This window comes from Aedes aegypti, chromosome 1 (genome assembly GCF_002204515.2).
Source record: "Aedes aegypti strain LVP_AGWG chromosome 1, AaegL5.0 Primary Assembly, whole genome shotgun sequence".
NCBI classification, from domain to species: domain Eukaryota; kingdom Metazoa; phylum Arthropoda; class Insecta; order Diptera; family Culicidae; genus Aedes; species Aedes aegypti.
The window spans coordinates 205,011,633-205,033,419 of record NC_035107.1 but is presented as its reverse complement, the minus strand read 5'-3'; the positions used below and the strand labels follow the sequence as shown (position 1 = coordinate 205,033,419).

The 21,787-nt window shown below is 35.4% G+C and overlaps 1 protein-coding gene and 1 pseudogene across 1 annotated transcript; both read left to right on the top strand.

The window, feature by feature from the left end:
• The first annotated feature begins 234 nt into the window (after nt 1-234).
• Nucleotides 235-565, top strand: LOC5571318 (annotated as a pseudogene).
• Nucleotides 566-8,785: 8,220 nt separating this feature from the next.
• Nucleotides 8,786-10,342, top strand: LOC110674312 (tigger transposable element-derived protein 1-like). Its single transcript, XM_021838599.1, has 2 exons — nt 8,786-8,879; nt 9,285-10,342. The coding sequence occupies exons 1-2, from the start codon at nt 8,786-8,788 to the stop codon at nt 10,340-10,342; spliced, it is 1,152 nt and encodes a 383-aa protein (XP_021694291.1).
• The last annotated feature ends 11,445 nt before the right edge of the window (nt 10,343-21,787 follow it).

Sequence of the window (21,787 nt, the reverse complement as noted above, 5' to 3'; positions counted from 1 at the left end):
TCGATGTCAGAATTTATAAATCGTGTTTTTACGTAATCAAATCAGGGAATTTTTTTTATCAATTTCATAATCTTTTATCTAAACATTTTAGCTTTACAAGGATCTGGATATGCACAAACTTTTTCTCAACCATCAACCTACTGATTACTATTGAAGATGCCTCTGGCTGAAAGATTAACCGTCAATTTCTGGTCAAAATTGCAGCGATTGTGAAAAGATCCTAAAGACTGATTGTTTTTCGTCATTGGAAATGGCTCTCAACTAGCCTGTGTGTACTCAGCGCTCAGCCTTGTTGACGATGTCGCTGTGACCGATGAGAAAATTTCGACTATCTTGAAGGCCGCCAACGTTGACATCGAGCCCTACTGGCCCGTTCTGTTCGCCAAGGCCCTCGAAGGCATCAACGTCAAGGATCTGATCACCAACATCGGATCCGGAGTTGGAACCGGAGGTGGTGCCACCCCGGCTGCTGCTGTCCCGGCCCCTCAAAAAGAAGGAAGAAGAACCCTAGGAGTCCAATAACGATATGGGATTCCGTCTGTTCGGTTAGATTTGTTCCAATCGGAATGCGGCAGTGGGGAATTGCAGGTTGATATTGATAGCCTGTTATTTCCTCCAACGGTGGCATTTTTATTTGTACAGTTTAAATGTACAAGTGTACAAATAATAAGATCGGGCCAAAATTATAGATATCAAGTAATATTTTTATCACCGATGAATTTTTATGACAATTATCGACATTGTCCCTAGCAGAACCATTTTATCTGAATTTTAGATTTTGCGAGCTGCTTCTTTTCAAAGCCTCTGCGTTATGGACACAACATTATGTCTAACATCTTCAGCATCATTTTTGTTGGAGGGATTTATAAAAACCAAATGGGGACCTTCAACAAAGTTAGCATATAAGTGTCTTCTGCATTAGTCTCCCAACTCCAGATATGTATTCATATTTAAATGCGGCAACTATCCCATTTTCATAAAACTATCAACACCAGCGTGAGATATTTCGTCATCCGGATACCTAAAATATAAAAAATAGACATTAAGTTGAAATAGTGTAAAACCAAGAATAATTGGAAAATTCTATTACGGAACAATTCATAACAAACGTGGTGAAAATTTTTGACAATTCAATCAACAAAGTCAGATCATCGCCTGCTAAGACGTAGCAATAAAATACGTGGACAAGAAATGTCAAAATCTGATCACCCCTTGTTGTTTTATAGCCAGCGTAAAAAGCTGGATGGGAAAATCATGCCACAAAATTCAATCGAACTGTACTTCGGACTGACTGACTTCTGACCCGATGATCCTGCTTAAGAATAGATGAAATACGAACGAAGGTACGACGAAGGTAGAGAAAAAACGTTGAATTTCTTGCAGCAGCTCCCGAGTCAATCAAATGTAACTAAAAACAATGTACTTTTTCTTTCTATTTATTGCTGTGGGCGTTTGAATCTCAGGTTTGTGTTTTACGGTAATTATGCTATAAAACTATGCAAAACATAGCACCATCCTTAGTACTCAGACTAAGAAACTATTTCGACAACTCAAACACGATTTAGAACTGTCAAAAGCTGGAAAAGTAAACAAAAACAAAGTATTTTTATGACTAAAATCATCAAAAATCTGTTGAACTGCGTAGCACATCATATTTTCATTGTTTTTATGATAAGTAGACGGAAATTGAAAATATTTTTTTCTTTTAAATTCTGAGAACAAATGATTTGAATATGTTGATTTTTTGGGGGTAAAATGAACTACTCGAGATGGGGGTAATATGAACACCATGGCAGGGCGAATACTACCGGATTTTATTTCAGATGCCGAGAGTTTTCCGTAGAAAATACGAAGACAGACATCGGCAGCCATCCAAATGGTCGCAGCTAAACGTTCCATCGATTCCAGAATGTCTGTGAGACATGCATTGTTCATGTACCCCCACTGCATGTTCATTTTACCCCCAGCATGTGTTCATTTCACCCCCAGTAGGGTAACGTATATAACTTGGACATGTATATAATTTGGACAGGCTTGTCGTTTCCTAGCTCATTTTCAATTAGATGGTGAGGAATATATGTACGAAACATCATGTATTGCATAAATTATACACTATGCTACTTATTAATGATGACCATTTTCATAACAATTACAAATTGGCTTCAAAAATATAAAAATTGTAAATTATATCAACAGAACATCTGTGAAACCTACGAATGCAACAGGATGTGTATTTGAAGAGCATACATTAAATGCAATAATAACGCTCAGAATTGACATTCATAAAAGGTTGGAAAGTGGGAATATGATAAAATATGTCTAAAATTTAAGCTAAGTTCATCTTAAATCTTAACATGAGCGTATAAGGCATAAACCAGGTGATGTCCAAAATAGATTATGGTTTTTGTTCAGTTGATATAATTTGGCCATCTAATGAAACGCACTGGAATGTCGCATGCATGCATACTTGCAGGCGTTTTTTGTGGATCTGATGATATTTGCTTGCATTAAATAAAATAATTGATTATCACTAATATACACATCCAATAAGCGAAAAAATGCACAAGTCACAAGTAAACACTTAAAATTTTATGATATGGTCGTCTTTTTAAGAAACCTTTGTATGGATGTTGAGATAACGCTCCTGTCCAAATTATATGCACATGAGGGTGTCCAAAATATATATTTGGTGTCCGAAATGTATAAGAGACAAGCCGCCAGAAAACAATATTTTGGGAGCTAATACTACAGTTGTAAGCTTTTTCTCCCCAGAAACTCAAAGTACAGTGAGACATCAAGCATATGAGTAATATTACGTAATAAAATATTAACATCTAATGCAGTTAATCGATCGCCGTTTCCAGACTTATCCTTAGCCTGTCCAAAATACATATTTCACCCTATATGTTCATATTACCCCAATTGTGTGTTCATTTTACCCCCAAGTAAATGTTCATATTACCCCCGTTACATGTTCATTTTACCCACATGTTTGGAACATTGACTCTATGGAAAGAAATTTTCAAAACTAATGTTGATAAATTCTATTTCCATCACAGTATTTCAACTTGTTACATGGCATAAACATCCTTCTTCAATTCTGAGCTATTGAAAAAGAATCTGACAGCTTCATAAGCAAGAAAACATGAAAATTGCTTAGGGTGTTCATTTTACCCCCAGTTCCCCTATGGAAAGTTATGATCATGATTTCGGGACCCGGTGCGGACCGCACCCCTTTTGCTACGCTACTGGGATGTTTTTATTTAAACTGGAAAATTTGTTAAAAAATTGCCCAGAGGTTCCAAAATATAAAGTGGTCCAAATTGTATAGGTTACCCTAAATAGAGCTTCAATGATTGTCGAGGAGCACAAAATAAATTTATTCTCGGTTGACTGGGTCACACAATGCGATTCTCCAGTCGCAGGCGAATCATCATATGCGCGAAGAACATGTGACATCGACGGTTATTACACCATATGAATATTACATTCGGCTTCCACATCGAACGGTTAAGCTTCATCGGATCAGCCTCGCAATCGTATTCAAATTTAGACTTTTATTTGAGCTTTCGTTTAAGATAAAGGTTAGCTGCCTGGTATTTTTGTCATTGGTAGTGGTGGGAGTACGCATGCACTCTTGTTTTCTGTCAATAATCGTCTCTGAATTGGAATGGGCCACTCATAGCGATGAGCATTGAGCAGTTGGTTGAGTCGATCGAGTGGATAATTGACTTTCATAAAATAGGTTGCCTGCTGCCGAAAAGGAGGACATTGGAATGAGATGCACAATTGCATGCTTGTTAATTATTTAACAAAAATATGAACAAACACAGATGAATCCCTTCTTACTAATTTACTAATAGCTTGTTTTAAGACAAAGTTGCTATTTTCGTTTAATACATATTTCCTATTTTAAAGTCAAATTTTGGCTTGACTGACAGAGGGCAACTGTTTTTTGAAAGTTAGATTTCTATCTAGCATCAAATTAAGAGCTTCTGGTTTCTGAGGGAATATTATAAGTTAACTTTTGGAAGTATTAGAAGAAATCATCCGCTTTTGCAAGTAAACTCACCCCACAGTTATGGATCAGCTAACAGTCATTTACAAAATAAAAATCTCGCTTAATTTATTACCTCGCCCTAAAAGCCATTGATAACCAAGTGTGTAGCTTGTTGTTTCTGGGCAACTGAATGAATGTACACGTTATTTGACTATGCTAGGGGAAAAGCACTAATTTTCGACCTACAAGAATTCTGTGCCAATTTTCGGATTTTCATACAAAGTAGGCCAAAATCGTATGAATGGGTCGTAAATTGGTGCTTTTCCCCTACGATGAAGAGAAGGTCCTTCTCTATATGCCAGTCGTGAACAGGGTTGGGAAAAATCTTGAAATTCACTCTACCGTAGCCAAGCAAAGCAAGTCACAGTCAGTGACGCCAGTAAAATTCACGCCCATCGCTGCTGTAGGCAAAAAGCCTTGAACATAGCAAAACACCCGTTGCTAAGGGCAACCCAAAATTACTGTAGAAAAATGTTCTATTTCTCGCATTTAGAGCCTTCAGTGACACTAATGATTTAGAAAATTCATTCACCCAACATAGGGTGATGAGATTCTCGTTTTTTAACTACTGTACTGGGAAGAGCCACGTGATTTTCGCGAAATTCAAGCCTACTACTATTACCCTGGCGATGGTCGTGAGTGTTTTAATTTTGGTGCATTCATTTCAAATGATTCATTTGCTTTAAAGCGACGAGCTACACAATCGGTTTTAGGGCGAGATTGTAAGTTATGCGAGAAATGTACAACATTAAATTACCTCTTTGGCACTGAAGAATATTGTTATTTTCGAGAATACAATTTAAAATTTGCGTTTATTTTCGAAAAAAAATCGGTATAGAAATTTCAAATGTTGTCTTTTCCACAGTTGTGAATCAGTGGATGAGGAGGATCCTTATTGTGGATCAAAGCGACTTATACAGTCACCCCACAGTTATAGATCAACTAAGGGACTACAAATCATGGTGAAGGGGACGGACCTGGTGTAGTGGTTAGAACACACGCCTCTCACGCCGAGGACCTGGGATCGAATCCCATCCCCGACGACTTTCTTCGGAAGGGAAGTCAAGCCGTTGGTCCCGAGATGAACTAACCCAGGGCTAAAAATCTCGTTAATAAAGATAAAAAAAAATCATGGTGACGTTGTACAAAATAAAATTACATTCCTGACAATGCATAATATTCTTCTTTTTGAGAATACACTTCAAAATTTGCGGTTATTTACGAAAAAGTGTCGAATGCATTAGAAATTTCAAACTTTGTCCATCCCACAGATGTGGAGCAGTGCAAGAGGAAGGTCCTTATTATGGATCAAATTGTGGATCAGAGCACTATGAAAGCAATTTACCTGTGAGGTAAACGAATGGTGTGTTAGTGAAAGCATACGTTTTGGCGTTTTTTTTTTCGGAATCGTCTTATCATTGATTCATAACTGCGGTACCGTAAAACGGGGTAGGTTTCAAAGAATTATAATTTATGTTTTTAAAACAAGTACTGGCATCCTAGCTATCGATTGCACTTGATAGATTATCAAAAGATTTACTTTGAATAAATATATAATTTTTCATATAATCGAAAGTCGGTTTTCCGATTTTCCGTAATCCGGGGTATCATTGATCAGCGGGGTAACATTGATCGGAATGACCCATCTCGTTAAAAGTTCGTATCATCATTGATTGATGAAATATTTCCAAAGCATGAATTGTGTTTCTCTTTCTTATATTCATGAGCTAATGAAAATTAAGATCTTTTCGAAAATTGCATCTACTTCATGCGTAAATTTGACAACTTTTTGAAACAACGATTTCAACGGTTAAGGATGACACTACCGAAAATTCATGTCTCACATAAGTTGTGCAAGCGATATGAGCAAGGAAAATGTGATTCTTACTAAAAATTGCATCGCCAAAAACGATTCCGTTGTCAAAACATTCATAAGAATGTTCAATTAGGCTACATTAACGAATTACTGTTAAGAATGTAGAATTACCTTAGGAAATTGCCTACCTTTAGGCGTATTGCGCGATTCAAAGTGATTTTATTTTTGAAATAACTCAAAAAGTAATTTACTTGTAAGAGTTTGGTCTTCAAATTTGGCTTCAGGGGCCATGATTGAAGTAAGCAACGATATTTTCAATATTACCGAACGTTGTTTACATGGGTGATCAATGTTACCCCATATCAGCATAATCAAAAAAACACTTTAAACATTTATTTAAACATACTTAAATCTTCTGAAAACAAAAATACAGTGTACAGACACGAGCGATGGGTACCAGTACTTGTTTTAAAAACACAAAACATGCGACATCTGGATTTTTAAATGAAAAATTTAAGAAATATCTTAAAAACTGATCAATGTTACCCCGGATTACGGTAACTTTGATAATGGAGCATAAATCGAACAAAATTGAATGAATTACAGTACCGTAAAACGGGGTAACTTTGATAATGCGGGTAACTTTGATAGTGCTAAACCCACCACATACTAAACGAAATATCATAATTTCTGTTAATCAGTTAAGCAAAACGAATGCAAAACTAAAGAATATTTGTATGACACTTCATGTAAGAGCGGTTTTCATTTGAATCAAGAACATTTTAGGCTTTTTATACAAATTTAAAAATTTACACAATTTTGGCATTTTCGAAACGCTTACAAACAATTTGTTCTACGATCACTATTTGATGTAGTTTTTAATAGTTGGCCACTTATCTTTGACAGCCTAGTTATCATAGAACTTGAATACGGTCTCAAATCTCTTAGCGAAATGCATTTTCACAAAGTGGGACCGTAATCCGGGGTATCATTGATCAGCGGGGTAACATTGATCGGAATGACTCACCTCATGAAAAGTTCGTATTATCATTTATTGATGAAACATTTTCAAATCATGAATGGTGCTTCTCTTTCTTATATTCATAAGCTAATAGAAGTTGATATTTTTTTTTTGAAAATTGCGATTAACTTATGCGTGAATTTGTCAACTTTTCGAAATAATGATTTTAATGGTTAAGGATGACACTACCGAAAATTCATGTCTCACATAAGTTCTGCAAACGATATAAGCAAGAAAAATGTGATTCTAACTAAAAATGATATCGCCGAAAACGAATCCGTTGTCAAAACTCTTATAATTATGCTCAATTAGGCAACATTACTGAATTACTGTTAGGAATGTAAAATTCCCTTAGGAAATTGCCTACCTTTAGGCGTGTTCCGTGGTTCGAGGTGTTATTAATTTTAAAATAACTCAAAAAGTAAATGACTTGTAAGCGTTTGGTCTTCATATTCGGCTTCAGGGGCCATGATTTAAGTAAGTAACGACATATTCAGTATTACCGAACGTTGTTTGTATTAGGTGATCAATGTTACCCCATATCAACTAAGTCGAAAAATCGCCTAAAACATTTTTTTTAACATGCTTAAATCTTTCAATAAACAAAATACAGTACATAGTCTCGAGCTATGGGTGGTAGTACTTGTTTTAAAAATATAAAACCTGCAACATTTGCATTTTCAAACGAAATATTGAAGAAACATTCAGAAAAATGATCAATGTTACCCCGGATTACGGGACCATTTTTGTAATCTAAGTCAGAAAATTCCATATAACGTTAAACGCCTAGAGGTATGCAATGCCCTACAAATGTTCGTTATTCATTCAATTTTGTTCGAATCATACTCCATTACCAAAGTTACCCCAAAACAGAAAACCAACTTTCGATTATATGAAAAATTATGTATCCATTCAAAATAAATCTTTTGCCAATTTATCGACTGTAATCGATAGCTAGGATGCCAGTACTTGTTGTAAAAATATAAATTGTAAATCTTAGAAAAAGCTTGCAAAAATATTCAAGTTTTCTTCGAAAAAACTATCAAAGTTACCCCGTTTTACGGTACATTTATAGGGCGTTGCATATCTCTAGGCGTTTAACGCTATATGGAAATTTCTGATTTAGCTTACAAAAATGGTTCCAGTTTGTAAAAATGGTTTTCGCTAAGAAATTTGAGACCGGATTCATGTTTTACTATAACTAGGCTATCATGGATAAGTGACGAACTCATTATGACTTTGTCAAATAGTGATCGTAGAACCGCCAGTCGGGGTGACATTGGGCTTGGGGGGTAACATTGGGCCAAAAACGAAAAGTGTTTGTTTTGCAAAATTCCATTAATATACGGGAAATAATATCCAATACAATACCTAACACAAAAAAAGACAATTCTCTAGAGCTACTGTATTGAAATCCAAGCCTTAATATGCAATTGTTTTATTTAAATAGTAGTACAAAGTTGAGTATCATAAAACCCATAAATCAACTCTTACAAAAAATGTACACGTGAGAAATGCTGAAGCGTTATACATAATGCAATTGACACTCCACTGATGTATCGTGGCCTCAATTATAAGGCAGCAAATTTTTACTTTACTCATAATGATATGTATTCCAAAACAAATATTTTATTGAATTCATGTACTATTTTTGTATTTAGGGGGTGACTTTGTGCCAACATGGAATCATCGTTTCAATTTGCGAATTCCACCAATACGATGGTTTATGCTTGAACACACCAATACACTTGCAATGTTTACATATCACCATCATGTTTTGACAGATGAAATTTGCATCGTTTTCTTCTGAGTTTGCTTGCATCGTAAGGTAATTTTCCTTAAGAAATCTTAATTTTTTCCATTAAAAACTAAATATTTTCAGCTGAAAATGGCACGAAAGCACAAACGCATTCTTGGTTCACGCTTCTACAAAAACTACTCGGATGAAAAAGTGGAGAAGTGTCTATCAGCGATCGAGAAAGGTACGACTCATCGACAAGCAGCTTTGGACTTTGGAATTCCGAGGAGCACCATTCTCAACAAACTCTCGGGGAAGTACAACAAACCTGTTGGCGGCCAGTCCCGTTTTCGCAGGAGGAAGAGGCAATGTTCGAGAAATGTGTGATATCCATGAGTGACTATGGATTTCCCGTGAATGAAGCTGATTTGCGGCATGTTGTGAAGGATTACCTGAGCAAAATTGGCAGAACAGTGCATCGATTCACGGACAATTATCCTGGTCGAGATTGGACAAAATCGTTTATCCTTCGGCACCCTGAACTTTCCGTGCGTTTTGTACCAAACATCAAAAAAGGACGGGCAGCCATCACGCCTGAGATCTTGACCAGTCAACAATTTATCAAAAGTAACGGCCGGTGTTCCTCCAGAAAACATCTGGAATTATGACGAGACCAATCTAACAGACGACCCTGGAGCGCGCAAATGTATTGTGAAGAGAGGTGTCAAGTACCCCGGCAATATTTTGAACTCGTCGAAGAGCAGCATCTCACTGATGATGGCCGGTAGTGCAGCAGGGCATGTACTTCCTCCATATGTCGTCTACAAGTCCGCTAAGCTTTGGAGCACCTGGATAGACAACGGACCAGCTGGAACGAGATACAACAATTCCGCGAGCGGATGGTTCGATGGGGCTATTTTTGAAAACTGGTTCGAAACTCATTTGCTGCCAACCTTAAAAAAGCTGCAGGGAAAGAAGGTGATGATTGGGGATAATGTCAGCTCCCATTTCTCACCAAATGTGCTGAAGTTGTGCGAAGCTAATGATATTGTTTTCGTGTGCCTTCCGCCGAATTCAACCCATCTCACACAACCGTTAGATGTGGCTTTTTTCGGCCCAATGAAACGTAGTTGGCGAGATCTGCTACGAGCATACAAAGAGCAGAGTGTGTCTTCAGCCACGACCCTCCAAAAGGCGCATTTTCCCAGCTTGCTCAAGGATCTGATGGACAGTTTGAAGAAGAATCAGGTTAGTACTTTGAAGGCAGGATTCAGGAAATGCGGAATTTTTCCAACCAGTGTTGATCCATTACTGAAAAGCATCGATTCTGTTCCGAGTTCTACTGAAGCAATTGAAGACAGCTTCAAGGAATTCCTAGATTCAAAACGAGCAGTTGTCGTAGAGGGAAGTATGCCAAAGAAGCGGAAGAAATTTGATATTCCAGCTGGTTCCAGCATAACGGCGGAAGAGGTTTGCAGTATTAAGGTTAAACAGGAAAAGGAGGCTACAGGAGAACCGATGAAAGTGAGCAACAAGGGTCTAAAGCGAAAGGATGAAATTGCAGGTAACACGCCGAAGCGTCGTAAGAAGTTGACTGTTCAGTGTGATGGCAAAACTGCAGTCAAAAATGAATGCGACAAGGAAAATGAACCTCCAAAGAAAGTAAGGAAAGTCGCCAACAAGCGCCAGAAGCAGAAGACAAAGTAAATCGATTGGAATGAATTAAACAAAATTGCATTGAAATGAACTGTTTTGTTTTGAAAATTGAATGTAATAAAAATGAAATATTTGAATGGTATTAGTTATCCTTTTTCTCGTGAGTCAGCCTTGCGGGGAAGCATGTTAAAAAGAGAGTCTGGCAATGATAAGAAACAAAATATTTAACATAAAGATATCTCAATTTAAAAAATACAAATTTGATGAACAAAATAACCGTTTGTGCCGAAAATTTGATCGATTCAGTTGGTAGCAACTTCTAAGCGATGTTTGATTCTGTTTTGTTATTTAAGTTTTAAGGTAAAGCTTTTTGTTAGGAACTATTTGATATAATCTTACTTTTCAAACTTGTTCTTATGTCAATAACTGGTCAATTTACTCCATGTAGCCGGGGATGAACCAGCCTCAGGCTAAATTTCCCCATAATAAAGAGTCAATCAATCAATCTCCATGTAGCGAGCGGGGTCTCCTTTTTTAGGTAGGAGAACTGTTCAGATGAATGTGATGATCTATACAAAATTTTCAGTCTCCATTGTAGGACATAGGTGAGAGAGGTGAGGTTTTGCTATTTTTTTGTAACGTAGTTTGTTCACGACCTCCTACCAATATTCGAATACAAAGTGCTTTAAACTTTGGTATTAAGATCTTATAGATATTTCTCTCTCTTAATAATTAAAAATAATATATTTTTCAAACCTTTTTAACTTACTTTTATATGAATAGATACTTATTTTTCTTCGATTGTGACAACATATTCATATTGCTGGCACAATGTCACCCCACATAAGGGGTGACATTGAGCCATTACGTTTTTTATTTAAACAACATAAATATATATTTCTACTGGACCATCTCTTCACTAATCTTTAATAGAATACTAATGAATGTATCTACGTGGTCAAACCCAATTTCTTAACGAAACGGTGAACGTTAGAAGATCAAGACAGAATAGTAACATTATTTTGGCCCAATGTCACCCCCACTGACGGAACGTATTGTTTATAGGCGTTGCAAAAATGCTAGAATCTCGTAAATTTTTAATATTTGCATATAAATCCACTTTATTCCATCGAAAATAGCTTTGACCTGAAGTGTCATACTAATACTCTTTACTTTTGCATTCGTTTTTCTTAACTGATTGACAGAAACTTCGTTATTTTTTTTAATATGTTGTGGGTCTCGCACTATCAAAGTTATCCCGTTTTACGGTACCTAAACTTCAAAATGTCAAAAAATTATAACAGCAAGAAAAATGTGCTTTTCTATGGAAAATAAGACATGCCTCGATATTCCCATTTATCAATAGTTTAGTCATGAAAATCAATAGTTTTCATTGTTGGAGTCGATTCGTTGAAAGATTTCCAATCGACTGGTGTAAGAATCTCGAAAATCTATCCGGGCGTTAGTATGTTATAAACAGTCAAAATCTACCGTTTTGTCTCAAATTCCGAACAGACTCATATTCCGAACACTCGGCTTTTGTGTGGCGATTTGGTTGAAATGTTTCGCTGAAATATGTCATCAAATTACAAAGAAATAGCAGTCAATTGCAATTCAGTTTTAACGTCTTCCAATCTTCTTTATACTTCGGGAGTAGTGATGATTCTCTAGTTCGAGACCAGTAGAACCAGCTCAGATAAATTTATTTGCGAAATTATTCATTTGAATGCGATTTATTCGTGCTGTTCGGAATTTGAATCAAGGTGTTCGGAATATGAGACAGAATAAACAGTGTGTTCGGCATTTGAATCAAAATGTTGTTCCATACTTTTACGTTAAAACAATACTAAACGAGTTCAAATTAACATTTTTTTCGGCACCTCCAACAGCTAACAGTTAGACTTTGCGGAGAAATTTAAATTTTTATAGATGTCTGCTAATTTATGCCCATCAGAGGCGTTTGAAATCACTGTTGGCCTTAAGTGTTCGGAATATGAATCAAAACGGTAATCACTTTTCGTGACGCGAGCGATTTTTGTTTTGTTGCCGTAAGACGTTACCAAACGTCAAAAGATTGATAAATCATACTTTAAATTTCATGTAAACATCAATGACAATGAATATTTCTGAAAATGGCATGAGATTCAACAACCCCAAAACTACTAGAGACACATAACTTGATCCTTGAGACACGCAAAAATGTAATTTTTGTTAAGCTGTGTTATGTGCTTCCAAATGTGCATAGACCTGACTAAATCGGGACATTCTCCTTCTTAGTACTAGCGTTACGTCCCAACTGGAACAGAGCATTTCTCTCATCTTAGTGTACTTATGAGCATTTCCACAGATTTATTTGCCAATTGACATTAGTATATCGTGTGGCAGGTACGGAAATAGTCTATGATTGGGAGTAGTAAAATTTCCATCCCGAAAAGTTTATTAATCAGTGGGATTAGAACCCACGACCCTCACCTTGCTCTGGGCCGTTTTTGCGGGCCCAATTTGATATTACTATCTCATATCGTGGCAGCTTCGCTTATTACTTAAAGTACTATATTGGCCTAGAAAGCCAATATCGAACGCTAAAGCTGAAAGACCGAACAGCCCGTTTTGTATTCACCATGACCTGCGCACGTTTTTACTTTCCTGCCTATGCGACTGACCCATTTGCGAGCGGCCTAGTGCTAACCTCTCAAGACCCACCCATGCAACGAACGGTGATGTGACGACAACCTTTTGGTCCCACGAAGCGTCTAAGTACTTACCCGCCTAACTGACTACCAATGGCATCGCTCAAAGTGTGGAAGAAAAGCGTCGGCGAAAAGCAAAACTACACTTGCATAACCAGAGCTCTCTTCTTCTTATGTGGGTCTATGCTGAGGTCAACTGCAAATGACATGCCAGCAGACCTCAGAGGTCGTTGGTCCTTAAAAGACCGAGCGAGGCGGCGACTGAGCGCTCGGCTGAGTGAGTGGCGAGAAGCGGAAAAAGATGGTAATAATTGCAATAATTAAAACATTAACCTACAACACCAGAATAAGCGATCTTGCTGCTGCGATGTTGATGGGAGTCCAAATCTTCACCGACTTCGCCACAGTGTACTTTTTTGGGAGAAAAAAAACAGACGATATTAAGAGGGCGATTGTACGGCTTAGGGATGATTTTTTTTTATATCGTCAACCAGAATGAAGAGTACATTTCCACATAATGTTTTGTCTGAAATTCCGAACATGACTCATATTCCGAACAATGAGGTACCGTAAAACAGAGTAACTTTTATAGTTTTATCGAAGAAAACTTGAATATTTATGCGTGCTGTTTCAAAGAATTATAATTATATTTTTAAAACAAGTACTGGTATCCTAGCTATCGATTGCAGTTGATAGATTGTCAAAAGATGTATTTTGAATGGATATATAATATTCCATATAACCGAAAGTCGGTTTTCTGTTTTGCTACACATAAAAGTTAATGAGTGGTCGAATGTCCATGGGGGAATTCGAACTGTTCATTGGCAAAAATTTAATTTTCATTGATGTGGACCATCATTCTGTTCAAAATGACCTTTTCAAATTGTTTACTGATGGAGGAAAGCAAACTGATTGGACGATAGCTAGCAGCTTTTGCAGGATTTTTGTCTGGTTTGGTACAACCATAGGATTTTTCCATTTGCCAGGAAAATATGCCAACTGAAAACATTTGTTAAATATATCAACTAGGAATGAAAAGCTACTTTCTGGAAGTTTCTTGATGAGGATGTAGAAAATTCCATCACCGTCAGGAGCTTTCATATTTTTCAATAAAAGTTCTCACTTCTCCCAAATCAGTTTCCCATGAATTTTCGAGAACGTTCTCTCGATTGAGAATGTTTTCAAAATCCTGAGTAACTTGATTTTCTATTGCACTAGTAAGTCCTAAATTAAAATTGTAAGTATTTCCAAACTGCATAGCAAGTTTTTGAGCTTTTTCGCAATTAGTTAGTAATAATTTGTTTTCCTTTTTCAATGTCGGAATTGGCTCCTGAGCATTTTTCAAAATTTTGGATAATTTCCAAAAAGGACTTAGAGCCAGGGTTCAATTTAGAAATTTTATTTTCAAAATTATTATCTCTCTATTGGGAAAATAGTTTTCTTATTTCTTTCTGCAGATCCTGCCATATAATTTTCATAGTATGATCGCAAGTGCGTTGAAATTGCCCTTTTCTCATATTTTTAAAATAGATGAAGAATTTAAGATCATCGTCTATAATCACGGATTCAAATTTTTCTTCACACTTTGGTATTGCAATGCCCCTGGCTTCAACAATGGAATTTATTAAAGTTTCAAGAGCATTGTCAATATCAAGTTTTGTTTGTAAAAAATATAAACTTCAAAATTACTATCGACATATGTTTCATTTATATTCCAGTCGGCTCGAAAAGAATTGAAAGTTGAGCTGATTGGATTGAGAATCGCTTCATGGGATATATGAAATGTAATAGGGGCATGATCAGAATCAAAATCAGCATGAGTAATCAGTTGGCTACCAAGGTGACTAGAGTCGGTTGAGACCAAATCAATTGTAGATGGGTTTCTAGAAGAGGAAAAACACGTAGGGCTATCAGGGTATTTAATTGAGAAATATCCTGAAGAGCACTCATCAAATAAAATTCTGCCGTTGGAATTGCTTTGAGAATTATTCCATGATCGATTTTTTGCATTAAAGTCACCGATGACAACAAAAATTGACTTATTACGAGTCAGTTTTCGCAAGTCAGTTTGGATCAAATTAACTTGCTGCCTCGAGCATTGAAAAGGCAAATAGGCAGCTATGAACGTATATTCACCAAGCTGCGTTTCAACAGAAACACCTAAAGTTTGAAAAACTTTAGTTTCTAATGACGAGAAAAGTTGATGATACGCCTATGAATGATTATTGCAACTCCCTCACATGCCCCATCAAGTTGATCATTACGATAAACAAATGTCAGGATCTCTTTTGAGATTGGATCTAGGTTTTTCAATAAGTTTCAGTTATAACTGCTATATAACATACATTAACTCTTAGAAAATATGTGTATAAAAAAAGGTTGTTTTTTGGAATTTTCCACCGAAATGCGTTTCTGAAACCCAAAAATAATTTTAAATGATTTAATAGTGGCCTTTTGCAAATACAATGGTCTATCCGCTTCTTCATTATGCTTTTAACGTTATTAGTCAAAAAATCTCGAAAAAAGCAATAAATCTTTCCAGTTTGTCATGTAAAATCCGATAAAAATCTTATTATATTTTGTATCCAATTCAACTATCTATTTCATCTGACTGTTACGAACATATCGTTCTTACATCATTTTCATGCGGGAATTGAATTTCACTACGAAATAACTGAAAGTCTATCACTGCCGTTATACGCATAGTTGTCCCATGTTACTTTATTACATTTTTGAGTTTTTGTAGTCAAATAGTCTATTTTAACCAATATTATTAGGAACTAATTTCAAAACATATACTTTGTTCGAAGACTCCATAAAAAGCATACCAAGTCAATTTGTCCCACTGTTGAATTTCTACCCATAACTGACTCATTATTGAACTTCTACGCATATCTGTCCCACTATGTATTTGTCAGCACCAATTTCAATTAAAATGCTCGATCGATTTATAGGTTTTATTAGGCTGTGCAAAATCGTTCTTACATCATTTTGTTACTTTGGATTTGCGTCTTCAGCAATGTTTTAGAACGTGTATAATTAAGACAAGTTTTCACAGACACTTAAATTCTAGCACTTAAAAGAACAAAATTATAGTAAAATAGAACAAAATTACAGGACTTAAAAGAACAAATTATAGTAAATTCGATAACATGCATGCAAAGCCGTAGCGTGACCTCCAGGCGCCCTTGGCGAACCTCCATTTGAGCGCCCCCTATCCAGAAAATTATCGAAGATTTTGAGGCGTAAGAATCGTTCATCGAAATAAAAAAAAAATGTCATGTTAAGGATCAAGCCATATTAAAACAGTTGCTTACATTAGCAATACTTGTGCAATAAGGCATACAAAATGTTTCAAATCTCTTTTCAAGGTAAACTCTCGAGATTTCCCGAGGTTCTTGAAGGTTTTGAAAAAAAAAAATGCAAATCAAATAACTGTTTATATGGCCAGACACGAATTTGAAGAAACTACTTAATTTACTGTCCAGAACTTCGCGTCACGTCTAGTATGAAATTTTGTTAACATTTCAATTAAATGCATACTCTTGAAAAGATTATTATAAACGTTGCTTATTCATTCATTTCTCTAAAACGAAGATTATGCTCCGGCAGTTTGCAATCGAGAAGTAATGTACTTTCAAAAGGAGCTTGCTGTAAAAATTTTGTTGGGCATTTCTGTCAAAGGAATTATGACTTTTCTTAAGTGAAACAGCATACTTAGCTAAATTTTTGTCCAATATTAAAAATAAATGTTTCAATGAATTTCTTAAATGCTATTCATTAGTCATAAATCATTAGTTCATTAGGTAGTTGTGTAAACATTTTCAAAGTTTAGGAAATGAACTTGTGTTATAAATGAAGTTTTGAAAGCTTGAAAAAATAATCAGAGAGAATTATTCTGAAAGAATCTTAGCAAGATATCCTCCAGGAGTTTCATTTTAAAAAACAACAAAAAAGAATCAAAAAGCAAATGTTGTCAATCAATGAAAATAATGTTTTGAAAAGTTCTGTACAGATTCAAACGTTTATCAGTCAGTTCAGATTATCGGCTTGGAGAAACAAAACATAACAAAACATTGTTTCATAAAATATCCTATTCAATTGTTTCTCACTCTTGCTTCTATTTCAATTTATATAATTCTCTGATAATCCTGTACGGAATTCTGTAAAAATTGCGCTCAGGATTGAATCAAGATTTTCGTTTCGATTCTATGCAAATCTGGTCATTTTGAAACATTTTGAACTAAAACCAAAAAATCCTGCCTTAACTTATGTCCCAAACCCGCCAAGTATTCTTATATGATTTGGTTGTTTGGAATTATATATTAAAATTCGGTCCAATTATTTTTTGTGAGAATTTGGGTGCAGAGCTACTTTGGCACTTCCATTATTTTTTTTGTTTTTGTTTTTTTCTTGGCTGAATTGTTTGAAACTTTGAAACAAGCAGCGTTTCAATACGACGCATATTGTGGCCAAATATAAGCATTCTATCTTTCAAAAAAAAAAACCACTCCCGAAGTGAATCAAAAGTGCCAAGAATATGATCTGGCTCCCTATGTTCCGAGTGTTCCTTTCAACAATTGCATGGAATCCTACTATTTTAACTATTATTTTATCTTTTTAACGAAATCTACATGTGCATTGCATAAGCTGATTAATCATTGGTAGGTATAGAGATTTATTTTCGATATTATTAAATTAAGTTTTATTGGTGAATCCGTTACTCAGGAATTTTCTGTAGGCAAACCATTCAACCATTAATTTCCAAGATGATTTAAAAATATTTTGTTGAAATCATTCCAGAAATAGTTTAGTCTACTTCGATTGCGAATAAGGCTCATGAATTATATATGAATGGCGCCGTCATCTACAGTAATATATCGCTTTTTGTTTTTATCCATGATTGTTTTTCTAAGTACTGTGACTTCAAAAACGCATCTACTAAATATGTATCCACAAAAAAATTCCCGTTACTAAATATGTATTTCCAAAAATTTCCCATTTCGGCGCCCCCTAAAGCCTGGCGCCCTTGGCGGGTGCCAACCTGGCCAACCGCACGCTACGGCACTGCATGCATGTGCTGCATGAAAAAAAAACTAAATAATGAGTTTCAATATCACTTTACTCAAAAAGTTGCAAGTTTTTGCAAAAACTTATCGATGTTCTGGAAAACGCTATATTTATGTTATCAAATGTCAAACTTTGCCGGATATGTATTATGATATATTTGATATATCTAAATTCAAAATAACTTCCTTTTGCATATAAATAAAAAAGATTTATTGTGAATTTTACCATATAGGAGCTTTTCACACATATCGTCAATTATGATTTGTTAGTCAAAGAAAACCAAATCATAGGTATCACGAACCTAGATGTCAAAATAAGCCGGATAAATACTCTTTGATAGCTAGGTGTTTAAATACCTTGAAATTGTTAAACAGTTGTAAATAGCCCTATTGGAACTTTGCTGTGGCCTGCTATAATTTATTTTGCATACCCCGTAATGGCCATGAAGAGGTAACTCTTTGACTCAAACTACAATTCACATAATGTATAGCAAAAATTGCAATCTAATGAATTATATTAAAAACAACGATAAATATATTCTACATACATGAAAAATGGTGGTTATTTCGATTTGAGATATCTCAAACATATCGAAACATATTTTGACAACCAATAGATGAAATAAAGCGTTTTTTGAAACACTGATAAGTTTTTGCAAAATCTTAAAACTTTTTGATTACAATTTTTTTCTTAATAATGATATTTCTATAACATTTTTTTCTAAAATTAAAGTTTTCAAATAAATACAAGTTCTTTTTAATATAAAACATACATTTTATCGAATTCGAGTGATGCATGATGTTTAAAATGAAACATTTAACGACGTAAATAGTACAAAATTTTGATAATTTTCACATTTTACCATAACTTTGTCATTTGAAATCCTATAACTTTGGTGTCTTCGGCAACTTGTATTTTAATTGGAACATTCATATTAAAGAAAATAAAAAAAAAACATGTTCGAAAAGAATTAATTTTCTTCGCACAATCACAGGTACTTGGTGGGGTGCTAATCCATCTGATTGAATAACGCTTTATAAAACTACTATACGTTCAGTTATGGAATATGGTTACTTCGCTTTTAAAAATGCTGCAAATACATATTTTGTTAAACTTCAAAAAATACAATTTCGTTGTTTAAGAATTTGTTAGAAACTTAGGAATTCAAATCATACTCAATCAAATGAAGTTCTTACCGGTATTGTTCCTCTCAAAATTCGTTTTCAAGAACTATATTGCAAGTTTTTGATTAATTGTTTCTCAAGTCAATATTTTGAAGTCCCTATTTGAAATTAACCTGACGAGTCGGTGACGAATCTGACGATAGTCAGCCCTGGGTTAAAGGAATTTTTTCAAAAAGTGAACAGGTCTAATGCACATTTATCGCCTCCACTTTTGTACGTATAAGGTCTTTTGATGACATCTTATACGGAATATGCACATATTCGCATCGTAAAACGCAAAAGGTGATTTCGTTACGTTAAGTACATTCTTGTTAAAAAAAACTACAAATGAACTTTAACACTTCACTTTTTGCAAAAAAAAATAAAATACTAAAATCACTAAGGTGAGCAAATACCTTTAAACTCTAATATGTGTTGCTTATCTTGACAGATAGGCCTATTTCGCCTGCGACTTACAGACTTCTTCAGTGTCGAGTGCTCGACTTGAAGAGAACATCGCATGGATCTATTATTTATACTAGAAAAAGTGTGTGGGTATGTTAGAACTAGATTCTACCTGTAATCGTATACAGGAGGTCATTTTTTAATTGTGTACCTAATCAAATGAAAGGATTGTCAAAATTACAAATTCCTGCTTGTTTTGGCAGGTGGTCAATCAATGTGTTTATGTATTGTGTGTGTGAAGGTTAGGTATAAGTCTAAACAGCCAAGAGTACCCATTTCCTTGATCTTTGTTTAGTAATTTATTGTGGTTTTGTTTGAAAATTTCTATGCTTTCCGCTACGTCAAGCTTCCAAGGATTTGAAATATGTCGTAAGAGTTTGATATTTTTTGTGTTAAGGAAATGTTGTTCATTGTAAATATGTTCTGCAACTTTTGATTTGAAATGGTGTACATGTCCTTTTTCTGTATCTTTGTGTGCTTTAGTAACTTCTGCTACGTGTTCTTTAAAACGTGTATTGAGAGTCCGTTTTGTTTGTCCTATGTAAATTTTATTGCAGTGGTCGCATGTAATTTGGTAAACGCCTGATTTATATAAACTGTCAATTGGGTCTTTTGTTGAACCTAGGAGAGTTTGGAGTTGGTTGTTTCTACTGGTAAAAACTAACTCGAAACCAAACTTTCGTAGGATTGGGCGTAGTTTTTTTGTTTCATCGTTGTAATTGACGGCTATATGTTTGAGTGTTGGTTGTTCTTGTGTCAGAGTAGTAAGTGAACGTTTGTATTGTTCTCGTGTTCTTTTGTCGATGAGTTGTTGTATTGTTTGTCTTGTGTAACCGTTTAATTGTCCTGTTTCAAAAATGTAGTTAAGTTCCTTTCTTCTACCAGTTTCACTGAGGGGGATTGTTAGCATTCGATGTATCATGTGATTGAAGGAAGACATCTCTGGAAGAAGTCTGTAAGTCGCAGACGAAATAGGCCTATCTGTCAAGATAAGCAACACATATTAGAGTTTAAAGGTATTTGCTCACCTTAGTGATTTTAGTTTTTTATTTTTTTTTGCAAAAAGTGAAGTGTTAAAGTTCATTTGTAGTTTTTAAACATACTCTAATAATCCCTCCCAAAGTTTAATATAAAAAAGTGTAGTACATTCTTGTTGTCTGAGAGAGCTGTAATAGTTTTTATTGGGTAAACGTCAATTGATTTCTAAGCACTATTAGATACTATTCGAGCTCTTAACCGATTACTCCATACACAATGAATATTACGGGTTTTCTGCTAAAGCCCAAAATATTTTTGGAACTTTTTTGTTTTCTACAAAAACAGGAGAAATTATGCAAAATGAGATAACTACTGATGTTTTACAGGAAAGGGGTGATCTTGACTGAATTTTTTCTCCCAAAATAATACACTGTGCGTCGGTTGGAGCTCGGTGCATTGGCCCATATCGTTTGTGTGGGGGGAAGAGTGATAGCTCGGTGGAGCGAGTGAATGGCTTCTTGAATTGGAGCACCCGAAAGTGAAATTTCCTTGCTTCGGCTGCGCTTTTTGGTGGCAAATCGGTGAGAACGAAATGGCACACAAAACGAATTGCAATTACACAATTATTATCTAGTCTTCGTACAAACAATGCAATGGTGCTACAATCTGAGCTACAATCGTTTCACCGAGATTGATTGTACCGATTGGAAGATCTCATGAGGACAGATGAGATATAATGATAGCTTGGTAGGTACTAGCGTGGAATATTTCCTGTTATTTTGAAGCTACAAGAGAAGTTGGATGAAAACTATACGACAGTCAGAAATCAATTAAGGTTCATTTTTCTTTCGGGGTAGTGGCGTTCGGGCTAATGTCATAGAGTCATGTTTTTGCATTGAGTTGTTTTATTTTCGCTGTTGTCAAACGCAATCGCCCTACTGAGAGCTACATGCCAGTTAACGAAAAGCCAAATTGAGTCAGAAGAAGTCAAAGTTAAGTTGATTCGTGGCTCTGTACAGTTTTTTAATGTGTTCCTCTAGTGATTCCACTAGGTCTTTTTTCAGAGATTCCACAAGGAATTTATACAGGAATTTCATAAGGGGTTCCATCAGTAGTTCTTCCAGGGATTG

What these genes read in the sequence shown, in the direction of transcription:
- LOC110674312 (XM_021838599.1), top strand. Translation starts at nt 8,786, where the DNA reads ATGGCACGAAAGCACAAACGCATTCTTGGTTCACGCTTCTACAAAAAC. An exon ending in TCTATCAGCGATCGAGAAAG is followed by an intron (nt 8,880 to 9,284) that starts GTACGACTCATC and finishes GTGTTCCTCCAG; the next exon opens with AAAACATCTGGAATTATGAC.